This window comes from Aptenodytes patagonicus, chromosome 1, assembly GCF_965638725.1.
Source record: "Aptenodytes patagonicus chromosome 1, bAptPat1.pri.cur, whole genome shotgun sequence".
In the NCBI taxonomy this organism is placed as follows: Eukaryota; Metazoa; Chordata; class Aves; order Sphenisciformes; family Spheniscidae; genus Aptenodytes; species Aptenodytes patagonicus.
In genome coordinates, this window is record NC_134949.1 from 153,436,727 (window position 1) to 153,451,272 (window position 14,546).

Consider the following 14,546-nt stretch of genomic DNA (forward strand, 5'->3'; position numbering starts at 1 on the left):
TATCAGCGGGAGATTACTTGGCGTCAGAATTATGTTGATAAATAATCATAGCTTTTATGTTAGACGGACAGGCATTAAAAAAGCACAGCAAACAGACAGGCATGCAATTACATACATACAAGGTTGTCTTCCGCAGCAGACGGGCAACAAAATAATATTTATGTCTTACATTTCTTTAAAAAACTACTATGCATAATGGCTTGGCCCTTAATACATTTGGCAGAAGTTACCTGTTCTTCTTCTTCACTGCCTGTTCCAGCTAAACTCAAAGAGCTAAGGTGCTTGTGAGAGTCAGAGAACTGTGGGATGGAATGAGGAAGAGATTCAGTAAAAGATGACAAACGAGGTGGATATACTCGCAGAAACCATCTACACAAAATGCACACAGATACTGACAATGTAAGTTGTTTTTCTCTATAGTCTTAAGGATTAGCAAGGACACTGCAAACATAAAGTGCAAGACGTGCAGATAAAGAATGAAATAATGTGTAGCAAAACTATCATTTAAAAAGAAAAAACAGTTTCAAATTCTTTTATGTTTCTTTTTCTGATGACAGCCTAGAAAAACATTAAGGACGAGAGCTCTCTTATCAGCACATTCAAGGGAGAATACAGATTTTTCAGCCTTTTTTTTTATGCCTGGCAGCTCTCTGTAGTCCCTAAAAAAACCCAGCATCCCCATGCACACACACAAACACATCCCCTCCTTCCTAGTTCTGCATTTTCTGGCATGATATTTATATTTTAACAGGAACAGAGATTCTAAGTAGCTGTTTATACAGAGAGATAGCATTTTCCCATTTTGAGTAAGGTATTTCAGGCATAAAGTAGTGATACATATAGCAAACCAAGTAACTTATTCTGCCTTCCACACATAGGTAAAACAAGTCAACACCAGAACTACTCACTCTTGTTGTTGTGTCTGAGTTTAGATTTTCATGGAGCAAAGACATTTCTGGAGGGCTCCTGGGTAATCCATCATCTTCAGAACTGGTCCCAGCATCCTCTGTTCGCTTCGCATAAAGTCCAAATGGAGGCGGAGGTCCCAATTTCATGGTAGGCTGGAGTTTCAACTTCAGCGTGGCATAAAATACATTAGCATGTGATAGTGATGGAGGTTTCCCCAGTACATTTTTTAGCTCAGGTCAATCAATTACCTTTATTTTAACTTCACAATTGAATGATTCAGAGCACAGGACATCTCACTTTAGACGTTCTCTTAGGGAGCCAAACAACCTATCTGTTTTTCAACTATCATTTAAGTAGAACCAAGATATGATACTGCTGTCCAATTAACAAATGCGACATTTAATGTAAGCTGCAGACAGATATTACTTACTAATCAAATGTTCAACCACAAATATGATCCAAAAAAATCAAGCCTGGAAAGACATTCCACCTCCTGCATTTGAAAAAATTATGCTGTGTAAATTACCTGTAAAGCTCTAATCCGATCAGAAACGTTTTCTTGAGAAAACACTCTTACTGGCCTTGCAGGCTCTTGCCCAGTCTCAGGGATGAAAATGCTGTCATGTGACAAAGCTCTGCTTCCCATAATGCCTTTATGTGTCCTAGAATAATATAACAAATGAGTGAAAACATGCAGACTTTTTTGCCAGTCCTATCACTCTTAACTCAGGTGGTCTGTTGAACATGGAGTGGGAGACAGGTGTGCGCAGCACACATCACACACGCGATTCCAGACTTCGCCATGAATACGACACGGTCATTCAGGCTAATCTAGGTAACACCTTTAAAAACCAAACAAAAATTTGCAAATGCTGTTATCTGTCACGATAACAAACTGAATCAAGGTTAAAGACAGTTTAACCCCAGCAATTGAGTTATATCTTATGGAAAAGCTACTGCCCCTTGGCTGGAAGGCAGCAGCTGGGTGGCCTGACAGTGCCGCTGGCAAGCCCAGGTGCAAAACGAAGGGAGTTCACATAAATGAGCCTGCACCTGAGATGGACTAACTTCTCGCTAATGTAAGAACGTGTCTTGCAAACGATTGACTATTACCATAGGAAGAATAAGTACCTTTTACTATTTAAGTGTGGTACAGCATTTGATGTATCTCTGCCATGCAGGTCATTAAGAAAAAATATTCCAGGCAACATAGTTCTCACATAGAATCATTTGCATAAATCCTTACAAGATGCTTACAAGGTCCTGTGCTCTATATCAAGATCCCTGGGATTTTCCCTTACGAGCCTGGGGGACACATTTTTTCATGGACACTCTTTGTGGGCTGGTGAAAGGAAGCAGGAGATGCTTCGTGGGTAGCTTCTCTCATATTCTGTTTCCTACTTTTGATGCATGTTGCATGTAACTTCTTTTGCAAATGTTACAGGTGGAGCATGAACACCTTGTTTCCTCATGGGAATGGTACAGGAGACCCACGGACAGACAGCTAGCTGCTAGGAGGTCTCTTGTGCTCATTTTCCTCAGGTTAGCGCATAGCCTAACTGAGCAGGGACCAGAAACGCGTGCACGTGGCATTTCTTCTAGGACTCCCTCCTTTTAAATGTTTTAAATAAGACAGCTATGAAATGGCAAAGCAGAGTACAGAATACAGAACTGTTTGGGTTCATGTAACTATCAAGTTAATTGAGCAGGAACTCTAGAGACAAAAAAAAAGAAAAAAAAGGAGGAGAACTGTGTATTTTTGGATCTTAGATACTGTCATAGGAACATTCAGGAACATAAACAAACGTGGCAGAAAGTAACATTTTCCTTGTAAAGGCTGCTATAAATACATTTGATAAAACAATAGCAGGAAAAAGTTGATCTGTATTCCTGCTGCAGAAGGAAGGAAAGCCTGCTGTTTCTGCTTAATGCGGTAGAGACATTAGAAGAACAATTTATCTAAGTGAAAATGTGATCTCTGCAATGCATCCAGGGTCAGACCGATCTATAGCAATTTGCAAAGTGCGTGCCAGTCAGGGCTGCGATGGTTGCTCAACACACTGACATTTTACAAAGACTGCAACAGCGGCCAGATAAGCAGTGCTGTTGCATGTGCACATTTATCCCAGCATGCTACCTTTGCTTTCTCTTTCTAGCAGACGCACACCTCTCGGATGCGTAGTGGAGCTACCCTAGATGTGTCCTCAGATTACGAGTGCTCGAATTAATTTTCCTTCCTTTCAAGGAATTTCCTGGTCTTTGTTAAACAAATATTAAGAAACAATAATGTAACAACCTTGCAAGTAACAGCACAGGAACATGGCCAAAACACCCAAAGATCGGTCCCACTCGACACGACCTTGTTGAGTCATGCACGAGGGAGAGAAAATCTGACCATCCATGTCTTAAAAATATGTTGTTGAACAACACCACTATAGCCCACTGTTAGACCCGGTGCTGCCAGCCCGGAACTCCTGGAGCTTCAAGCTGGACTAATATTACTGTTGCCAAGGCCACAAAAGAAAAAAAAAAAAATTGTTAATAATTTCTTTTGGTTGTTTGGCGCTGCCTGGTGGCCACATCGTATAATGGCGTTTTAAATGGCCGGGATGGTTTGTCCTTCCCCGTCCCTGGGCACAGCAGCATCTCTCGCCTGAGAATCAGGACACTTGTTCTGAGAGGCGCGACATCCACCAATGCAAGGACTTGCTTTTTAGGGAGCCAAGGGGCTCTTCAGTCCATCTCTCTATCCAGGAACACATTGGAACTTTAGACTGGGTTTCTCAGGGTTATCTTTCAGTAGTGGGTAACATTTTTGGCAACGCCTGAATGAAGACAGGATTTTCAGAGGCAGACAGATACACAGGCTGGGATTCATCTGGCCTAACTTCAGATGTTAAACCACAGGTAGCTACATAGGAGCTGGTCACCCCAGCTCTCTAGAAATAGGCACTTCTAGAGGCTGGTTCATCTGAACAACTTCAGATGTCTACACAAGAATGATACGAGCTTTCTTAGTAATGCTGACTTCTCTCTGCTGATTACAAAAGGCAGCTGGTGACTAACTCAGATGCAGACATTTGTCCCTCGGTCAGATGAATCCCATGTGTACAGAGGAAATAAAGGCTTCACAGCCTCTGGTTCCTGCTGATTTCAGTTGCAGTCACCCCCTCATCCCTTCCTTGCTTTCAAAACCTGGCGTAAATGGTTAGGCATCTAAATTTCTGTAACAAACATTAGGAGATAAACCTTAGAGGTGTAAGGCTCTTCTGATAAGATATAAGCTGAGTACCTAATTCATTTTTGAAGCTGGGAATTATATTCTTTTGAAACGATATAGGGACATGGTTTAGTGGGTGGTGGTGTTGGGTCGACGGTTGGACTCGATGATCTTAGAGGTCTTTTCCAACCTCAATGATTCTATGATTCTATGATAACCCAAGGCTTATTTATGATTAAATGAAAGCATTTTTAGTTATTGTTTCTTGCTGTACCCCATCGAATTCCCTTGTGATTTGCCTTGCATAGCCATTTTAATTTGTACTTTCCCAAAAAAAGCAAACTGTTTGAGAATGCAGCATTCTGAACAAGAGGAGGAGGCAATTTTGGGGTGTCTTTAATCTATAAACATGGTAGCAGCTCTGTATTTGTTTAACAGCCACAGTCCAAAGACTTACTCGAGTTTGTCTTCAGAATCATAATTAACGTGCATGTCATGTGAGGCTGCAACGTCGCTTGTTGACTGGAATAGCTTCAGAGTGCTGCTCCCAGAAGATGTTTCTTTCCTTTTCTTTTTACCAAAAAACTTTTTGAAAGATTTGAACTTTGATTTTTTCTTTCCTAAGTGAAGAAACACAAAGAAGATGCAACCAGCAGCATTTGCAAGTTTTTTGAACAGTAATAATTCCCTTATAATTTCTTCATTTCTGGAGAACAAGTCTTATGAGGAGCGGCTGAGGGAACTGGGACTGTTTAGCCTGGAGAAAAGGAGGCTGAGGGGAGACCTCATCGCTCTCTACAACTCCCTGAAAGGAGGTTGTAGCGAGGTGGGTGTTGGTCTTTTCTCCGAAGTAACAAGTGATAGGACGAGAGGAAATGGCCTCAAGTTGCGGCAGGGGAGGTTTAGATTGGATGTAAGGAAAAATTTCTTTACTGAAAGAGTGGTGAAACATTGGAACAGGCTGCCCAGGGAAGTGGTGGAGTCCCCATCCCTGGAGGTATTTAAAAGACGTGTAGATGAGGCGCTTAGGGACATGGTTTAGTGGACATGGTGGTGTTGGGTTGACGGTTGGACTCGATGATCTTAGAGGTCTTTTCCAACCTCAATGATTCTATAATTCATAAGTGGATTTTTTTCCTGGAAGAGGCAACACAGTCCGCTCTTGCATTAACGTCTTTCGAGACTATACTGATAGCATGAAATTACTATTATTTTGGAGAATGGATTTCAATGTTTATGACACATAAGAAATAACCTACAGTGTAGGATCTTTCCTAATAGAGTTTCCACTTGCCTCTTGATATAATTAGACTGTGAAGAAAAACTTTGGTATTAACAGCCTGGGATATAGAGAAGAAATTACAACTTGGAAACCCACTGCCTTTGTTCAGCCAGCTAAATAGTGATGATAAGGACAATGTTATTACCAAAACCAATTTAGATGTAGAAGAGGCTTACTTAGGTGGAATGTGCAGTGTCAGGAAGCTAATGCTTTTATAATGTCAGTTTTATAATACATCCCAGAATATTTTTAATGCTAATTACGAGACTCTGGATCACAAAGTATTAAACTAGAAACCAAGCAATAATCGTGAAAAGCAATGCGAGTCTGCTCAGTAAGAAAAGACCTGAATTAGGATCAGTTGCAAGCTCCGTGAAGGAAACTACTTGAAATGAAATCAGAGTTTTGCACAAGACATCCTAACAACTTGTGCCTGTCCCAAATAAATTGGCATGACAGCACTGCGAGGCATCCCTGTCAGCGTTTCACTTACCGTTGGATCTTGTTGGGTAAAAAAGTTAACTTTGTCACAAGATGCTAGAAAAGTCTTATTTCAAGCCTTTGAAAATGTCAAAAATATAACAGCTCTTGGAGACAGGAGGAGAGAAAGGGAGAATGCATTGTCTAAACAAACAGATTCACTTCTGTGATAGAGCTAAGGCATTGAAGCGCAAGAAGTCACAGCACTTGTCATTCACTGGGGAAGGGAGCAATTCTACCTGAATTGTCCTCTTCATCTCCTTCAGTCTCTCGCACCTTAGGGTCCATTATCCTTGAGGAACTCATGTGACAGTCACTAAAGGAGGTAGAAAAAGTGTCAGTCATATCAACAAAAAAACAGTACTTCACTATATATATGTATACATACCTACAGGCAAGTTACTAAAATATAAAAATACACAATAATATGTGTATGCTTTTATATCTATATACATAGACAATATATGTCTAAATATATGTATTATATCTATATATAATTATACATAAAATATAAAAATTTCCCATAGGATGAAGCTTATTAGTCTAAGGTACAATAAATTCCATAGAATATTTCCACTTTCATAAGACAATAGTACATTATGGTTTAGTTAACCAACTAGCCTCTCCTGACTGAAAACTGAGTTTCATGAGATTCTTGAATGCTTCTAAAAGCATGCATCAGAGGAGGTGGGCTTCTCTGAATCTTTCTCTTTGCACCTATTCAGGATCACAGACAAAATGTCTTTGTGATAATTACAGCATTTGGGTAACATGTACAAGTAACGTTAGTAAAGAATCGCACGTATTTTTCTTTTATTTATATCCAATTTGAAGTATTCTATGGATTCTAGTTTTTCTTCTTTTTTAAGCAACTTGTGAAAAGGTAACGACTCTCTTTATTCCTTTGTTCGTATAGACAACAGAAAAATACAAGTAAAATTAAAACAGTTGTTTTTCTTCTTTTCTTCTCTCTGCTTTTTGGAAGCGAAATATCACTTTGCTCATTAAGGTTCCTAAATTAAAAAGTATTTCCAAAATTGTACAAGCCCGAGGACAGAATATCTGTAATGTAAAATGCATTTTCAGAGCAGTAGTCTGTCTGTGCTCTCTTTTCTTCATCTGGAGAGCCATAATTTCATGGTCAAGGCAGAATAAAGTCATGGATGCCATTGACTGGATGGTGAGTTAAATGCTGCAGAGTAACTCTTTGGGCTGTAATGGTGACAGACGCTCACGCCACCACCTGGATGGCAGGGCGAGTACACTGTGGCTATTTTGATCCCCCGAAGTACCAGCAGACTTAAGTAATGAGGCTCGTAAATTCAAAGAGTTAGCGAAATGGAAATGAAACATTTATTACTCAAGTCTAAAACACAACGCGCCACCTGAACCATCAGCAAGCGCTTGAGCCGGGCCGTGACGAACGGCTGCACGACAGCCGCAGCAAAGGCACTTCTGCTGCCCAGCGGCTCCGGGGCTCCCCCGCCAGCCGGACCCGCATGCTGGTTGTAAAACACCCCCAAGCCACCACCCATCGGGAAATCAAGTCAGACTTAAACACAAACACGAGGGTGAGCAACTTTTGGTCCAGGGCATCTGCCTTACGTAGGGAGAATTAGTAAGGAACCGGCCCTAGAAAAGAACAGACGTGGATGATGATACATATATTTTTAAAGTAAATGCCTGCTGGGAGGTGACAGATAAATATGTATTGTGGGCTGTGGCATATCTAGTCAATTATTAAACAGGCTCGGGGTGTCTCAGATTTGCGCTGTCATGTTGCGATAGCAATGGCAGGAGTGCAAATCAATACCTTTAAAGCCTCAGCTGTTATATGCATGCCCTGTAGCATCTATAAGCTGCATGCATCCAGAGGTGGGATCCTACAGTCTCTATATAAATTATGGATGCCATAACTCAGATCCCCAGCTGTGACCCACTGGCATAGCTCCGCTGCATCCAGCTGCACTCAGGTGAGGGTGTATTTTTTTTATCCAAATGTTTACATGCCATACTTCACTAGTTTTGAATAGCAAAGCCACCGGGGGATAAATACCTACATAATGGAAATGTTAGTTTGAAACACGCAGGCAAGTATAAACACATTCCCTCTGGCAAAATTCAAGCAGATATTAGATTTCTGACAAACCAGAAATGTGGTGTTGTCCCATCCCAAACCTCAAAAGCCAATTTTCTAGAGAATAAAAACTATTAAAAAAAATTAGCTCCATCATAACGTCAGAGAAGATTTGTGTGACTGATTTGTGACATCCGAGGTCACGAAGAGTGTTTCCACTGGGTGCGCCAAATATTTGGGGACAGTAATACGTGACCAGGTGTGCAGCATACATCTCCTCACTTAGGGGAAACAGAAGGACACTGAACGTCAATGAGCTCTCTCCTTGCCAGCCACACGTCTTGAAGCGAGGTCCTCGCTCCCCTTCTGACCTCACGCGGCCATTTTTCAGGTCTGCCACGTTTTTGCTGTTTTCTAAGGTTATTTTAAGAATTAGCGTGTCTTTCCAAAAGGTGCCCAAGACCTGGGGAAGGCAGCCTGCCACCACTGTGCTTTTGGGGATGTCTCTTGCAAGGGCGCAGCACGAGGCGCAGGGCTGGAGCGCTGGCTTGTGAGAAGGAGCCAGGTCCTTGGCCAGTGTAGTGCGATTTGGTATACTACTTATACAGAACTTGTCTAGCATAATTTGCTTAGTGTTAGTAGCTAAATTTGCTGAAGCCTTAGGCTGCAAGCTGTGAACTTTCACCTAGATATGTTGAACTTTTACCTAGTCAAGTAAAAGAAGGCCCCAGAGCTGGTTCAAGCCAGAAGATAAGGAAGCTACATTCATTAACAGAAGCTGCAACCTTAGAGATAAGAAAAGAAACGGCTTGCCTGGAGACAATGAAAGGACCCAATGAAGAACGGGAAGACCCCAGACCCTAATATTATTACTGGTCCGAACTGTCACATGAGGGGTGGGGAATTTAGATTGTAAGGGTGTAATTGCCCAGGGATTTCTTTGTTCAAGGTCCCTCTTCAGAGGCACCAGCTCGAGCTGTAGCGCTATTAATAAAAAGTACTTTTATAGAGGAATCTCTCTTGCGGCTTATTGATTCAGCGGAACCCTGTTATGGTGGCTGGCATGTGTAATTTCCGTAATAGTTTGGCGACCCAGATGGGACTCTAGGCAACCACCGTCAGCCCCTCTTGTCTCCAAACGTCCAACTGCCGGCATCGGGTGAGTTCACCTGGGAACTTTGGGGATAGGAGGCACGGACCGGTGAGTGTTAAAATTCCGCTACTAAATTCTAGGTATTCTGGGTCCGAGTGGGATTGAGTCCCACCTCGGAAGTCTGAGTGGGTTGGAGTCCCACCTCCGAAGGACACTCTAAGTATTTTGGGTCCGAATGTGTTTGAGTCCCATCTCGGAAGCGTGCTAGGAGAAGTGTGTACAGCCTGATCAGCGTAAGGCACATGAATTTGGCATACAGATATGGGGAACGTACCCGGCATAGAGAAGGGGATGCCCTCAGCTGAGGTACTAGAAAATTGGAGGAAAATAGATGGTACTGCAGGTCTATTGAAAAAACGAGCAATAGCATTGTGTAAGAAAAACTGTCCAGCACTTAGAGGAGCAGGGGTATGGCCCCGCAAAGGATCCTTCAAATTTAAAAAAGTGGCTACGCTCCAGAAAATTTTGGAAAATTAAAAACCTCAGCAAATGGATTATTGGTATGTATGGGATAATTGTGCATATGACCACCATAAAGAGGATGGTTGAAAACGAGTACGAAAACCTCGAGGAAGAACTTCAGCTGCAGCAATTGTGAGTAATTTAACCGAGGCCCCTGCAGAGCCGGTCTCTGCACCACCCTATACTCCTCCCTCAGCATCGCTTGTTGACTCCCGCCCCAGTTGCCTCTGCTGTCCCCACTGCTTCTCCTGGGCTTTACCCTGTGGTTTCTAATGTTATCCCTAATCCTCTTACAATGCAGCCAGCGGTGGGGTTGTGCGTCTATGTGTATGTGAAATGTTCCTCCCCCACCTCCAGTGTTACATGCATACATCCATCACCCCCGGAACCCCGGGGATTTGGTTATGTGGGGAAATCAAATGCCCAGGTTAAGGGAAGATGCAGGTCGATGTGCACCATTATTTTCTATTATTTTTTTGGTATATGATCCATCCTGGGACGATGCTGACCTGTTGTTGAGGGAGTTGTTCTGTCCAGACGAGCAGGATAAGATAGCTGAAAAGAATGTGGAGTCAACCCTACAGGCCAGGTTTTCAGAAATATGCTCGAAAGTCAACAGACTGTTTTTTAGCAAACCTTGATTTTAAGTAAATACTGAAGCTGAGACTTAGCCATTTCCTTGAGTATTTTGCCGAATGACGGTTTCCACTGGAGCAATATTCCAATACAGCACGAAGAGATACTGGCCCCCACTGAGCATCCAGAGATCCCTCTGCACCGCTCTGCAAGCAGGGTGCTGCCCCGCTTAGGGTCTCACCGAACCTAGCTGTAGGCAATCACATTCATTTCTACCTTAAAATTTATGATGACATTTTTATTGATGTGGAAGAAAGTTGGTTTTCCTTTTAAACTCTTCCTTCAGTGAACGCTGTTAGAGAAACACCAGTTTTCACCTGCTCACCACCCATCACAAGATAACTCTATTTTCTTTCCCAAATACATGAACTTGGAGAACTGTTCTATCTATATCTCCCATTTTTCCTTTAGTATAACCTATTTTAACAATATCTTTAGGCAGGTTTTCAATCTTTCAAGCTTCTTCCTCAGCGTCTGTAACAAACCCTCCGGTATTAATACATTCATCATACGAAAGATTCGATTAAAACATGATACTTGAGAAAAAAAAAAAACAGAAGACAAAGTTTACCCTTGGTATGACTATAACTGCTTGTCACTTCCCTGACAGAGATTTGATTGTTTGCTCTGGAGCTAAATTTTATCCTCCTCAAAGCTTTGCTTATAATCTATGATGGCCTGCAAGTTTAATAGCTCTGCAATGAAATGCTGCCAAAATCCAGCAGCTTTGAATCGGCACCCACCAGCACGGGTAGTATTCAGTGAGCACTTATGCTTGGATCTGGAGGCTCGGCTGCGGAGTGGGGCTGCTGAGCTTTCTCATTTCCAGTTTCCCCAAGGATCTGCTGAAGTCCATCACTAAATTAAATCACCCTGTGATCTGAAGACTCAGCAGGATTCGCATCCTAGAGAAGCAGTCTGCAGCACTTCTCCTCCGTTAGCAAGGGCAAGATTTACCACGCTGCTGGCAGTCGTACTCTTTTCTCTTCTTTTTTTTTTTCCTTTGCATTTTATGTGTGGTTCTTTTCACGGCGGAATACTAGAGATACCTGGTTTATCAATTTATTATGAGATTTTATAAGCCCAAAATGTCTGATGATAAATTGATAAATATTACCCAAGCTTCTAACAGTATTTTTTCTATATTGGACTTTTCCCAGCAGAGATTTTTTTTCCACTTTCCTTCTTCCTTCCCATGCCCTTTCTAGATGAGCTAAGATACAACAAATACAGCTGAGACTCTGTGAGTGCAGAGAATAGAGAGGGAATATGACAACACAACGGGTGTTTATTCCCCTTCCTATCCATCCCAAATGTCAGTACATTCAAAAGCGTGTATCCAAAAAATCACAGCTGAACTGAACAACAGCAATTTACACCTTTTATTCCTGTGTTGTGTAAGAATATTCTATTTCTAGTAGGCAAAGAAACACCAGGACTTAAAGTGATTTAAAAAAATCCAAATTTAGGGAAATTATTTCATATGAGAGGAAGACCTGCCCTTTTGTCTCTCTGATATCATGATGCACACTAAAATTCCTACTGGTACTACACAGCCTTGTGGATTTGGGAATGAAAATGCAGGGATTCTGGGGATATAAAGAAAACCCAAATACTCAGAAAGACTCCTCTAGCTGAGGTAGTAACTGAACCAAACACATCCGAAATACCAGAGGTGAAGACTGAGGCAGCTTTTCCTCACCCATCCCCTCTGTGAGGGCTCAGACCTGAAATGAAGGCACCATCCGTCGGCCATGAAACCCCTTCTCCTGTCACGTGGACCGCAGAAAAGGGACAGCTTGAAGTTTCCAGAGGGAGCAAGCCCAGGGCGCCTGCTGCGATCCCCCGCCAGCAGCAGGCACATCAGCAGAGCTTTCACACCTCTGGAGATGCTCCAGCTCTCCGGCACGCAGATTAGTGAGAGCACCATCCAGACACAGCTCCAGGATGCCACTATGGCATCCAGCCTTGGCATAGCACAGGTCCAAAAGCGTGTCGTGATCACCTGCCTCCCAAGAAAAAAGGTTTATCCCTGCAACTCGGGGAGACCGTCTGCTGAAGACATTGCGCAGCAGGGTGTGCTAGAAGGAAGTGTAGGAGAGCAGGGTAAGGAGCTTGTGATGGGGAGGTATTCGCCCAGTGCAAGAAACCCCGCGTTCAACACGCCTCTCTGCTCAGACCTTCTCCTGCTAACAGAGATCCCAACATCACCCCCCCTTTCAAGCTCTCAAACCACTTTCAGTCCTCCCAAGCGATAACGCCTGAGCCTAGCCAAAACTAAATCTCTCACAGCGTGCCCAATTATAAAAACCTTTCCAGAAGTCACCCATCATCTTGAGCTTATGTTACTAAGATAAACCTCTCCTCTCTACTCCCCCTTCTGCAAGAGGAGGTCTTGGAAGCACAGTGAAGTGCTCCCCCTGAGGTAGCATGGCACACAAGGAGCCCAGGTATTAGGAGTGTCCACATGAGTGAGATGCAGGTCTCTGGGAATCCAATTAGTTTGTATAAACACATCCAAAAAGCTCACATAAAGGGACAGAAGATATAACAACTGCAACATCATTTCCAAAGCCATACATCTGCCTGCTCCAGACCTCTCTTTATGTCAAAGGAGTACAGATATCACTTTTTATTCGGCCTCCAATTTTTAAATCAAATGAACAAATGCACCTGAGTACATGCTTACATACACACAGCCATCCTAGGAGCTTTATCCGGAGTCCCAGCACTGTGACTGAAGGGCCAACCCTGCCTTTCTACCATATGTTCAGCACCTATACAGGATCTGTACATATTCTAGCTGTGTCCCCATCCTTTTTGAATTATTAAAAATAATTTACCCAGAGAAGAGAGATTTCCTGAGAAAACTGCACTGTTTTCCTCTACCACGTCTATATAAAATATCAAAGATAAACTTCATGCCAAACCAAGAAGAAAAACACCCTGTCACTTTTTGTATACAACTTTGCCTTTTGTTTTAAAGTTGGGCAGACGATCTCCTCCTTCCATTTTGTTCAAATGTTTTGAATCAGTAAACAAAAAGTATTACTTTGCAAAGTCTCTGGCTTCATGTGTTCTCTGATTGTTTTAATAATTTAGTGCGGATACCGTTAGCACCTACTTGTTTATGCTGACTGATGTCCATGGGGACATCATCTTCAAAATGTGGTATTCTCAGAAATGGTTTGCTGTCTAAAACATGATAGCTTATTATCCATCTTCATCAGTCTCACACTGAACCTGGTACACCTTCCCCATCTTTTCTTATCTGCATTATTGGTTAATAAAAGGTTTTGTTTCTTTGCTGTGGCTGACATTTTTCTCCAGCTAGTGCTACCCTTGTAGCATGCTCTCATGTTATTAGAAAATCCGTATATTGCGCAACCACGATGGTGTGGTGAGAGCCTGTGTGCCACCCCTCATGCTCTGAGCAAGGCTGGCTGCCAGTAGCTTTGCTACCAGCATCCTCTCCCTGGCTGCGTGGGTCCTAGGCTGGCATCCAGGTGACAGCACCTAGCCTGAACACAAAGTCAATGCCCTCCTCTTTAAAACTCTGCCTTTTAGGGATCTTCCCATCCTCTTCCCAGTCGCTGTCAAAATGAACAGAGCTAGCTGTGAGTGATTTGCCCTTTCTCTCAGAAATGACTAACAAAAGTTAGTTGCACCAACACATAATCTCTTCCAATGCTGCTCCTTGTGCCAGAGTTTGCTATTCCTCCACCTCCAGCACCAGTGGAGGTGGAGGAATAGCAAGCTGTGGTACAGGGACCAGCTACATATAACTACTGACACGCTACTATCTCTCTGCACCAGCCCTTCCCTTTGCAGTACTCACATCTATCACTCAAATCCCCTGTTGCATACTGTGTAAACATAAGGTGGTGCCTGATGACCCTGTGATCACTGATAGAAGAGACATCAAGGGAGCTCAAGTAATAAAATACCTGCTAAAAGGAAGATGGGAGAGGGGAGATAGGATACAGCTCACTGCATGGGCTCCCCTTCTGAGCCTTTGTGCGAACAGGGCGAGACCTGCCATGACCAGCATCTTGGACTTCACGAGCTACGACAGGAAAAGCAGAAGAGGCAGCAGGTGCATTTTCCCAAGCCTTTCAATGGGTTTTCTGGGTGTTCAGTTGTTTCCACTTGCTTCTTTTGCTGCCCTTGGGCAGTGTGTGTCTTCCTTCACCTGACCCGCCCAAACTCCTCCCTGGTGCATCTGTCCCTGTTTATTCCAAAGGCTGTGCAGATTCTCCTGTCGGATCCTGACCAGCCCTTCTGCCATGCCCCTGCCAACAGCACATTCCTTTCTCTATTACAAGCA

At 42.9% G+C, this 14,546-nt stretch overlaps 1 protein-coding gene across 6 annotated transcripts in view; it reads right to left on the reverse strand.

The window, feature by feature from the left end:
* The window catches only part of CRACDL (CRACD like), a 66,727-nt gene that overhangs the window by 19,983 nt on the left and 32,198 nt on the right, over positions 1-14,546 (reverse strand). For 5 of the 6 annotated variants that reach the window (XM_076359358.1, XM_076359340.1, XM_076359368.1 and 2 more), the window contains exons 2-6: positions 6,131-6,207; positions 4,587-4,749; positions 1,436-1,571; positions 909-1,073; positions 231-299 (exon numbers count right to left, since the gene is read on the reverse strand). In XM_076359358.1, coding sequence (XP_076215473.1) covers positions 231-299; positions 909-1,073; positions 1,436-1,571; positions 4,587-4,749; positions 6,131-6,197 — 600 coding nt within the window. In that variant the 5' untranslated portion in view covers positions 6,198-6,207. The remainder of the gene's footprint in view (positions 1-230; positions 300-908; positions 1,074-1,435; positions 1,572-4,586; positions 4,750-6,130; positions 6,208-14,546) is intronic. The other variant, XM_076359376.1, reaches the window with a different exon arrangement.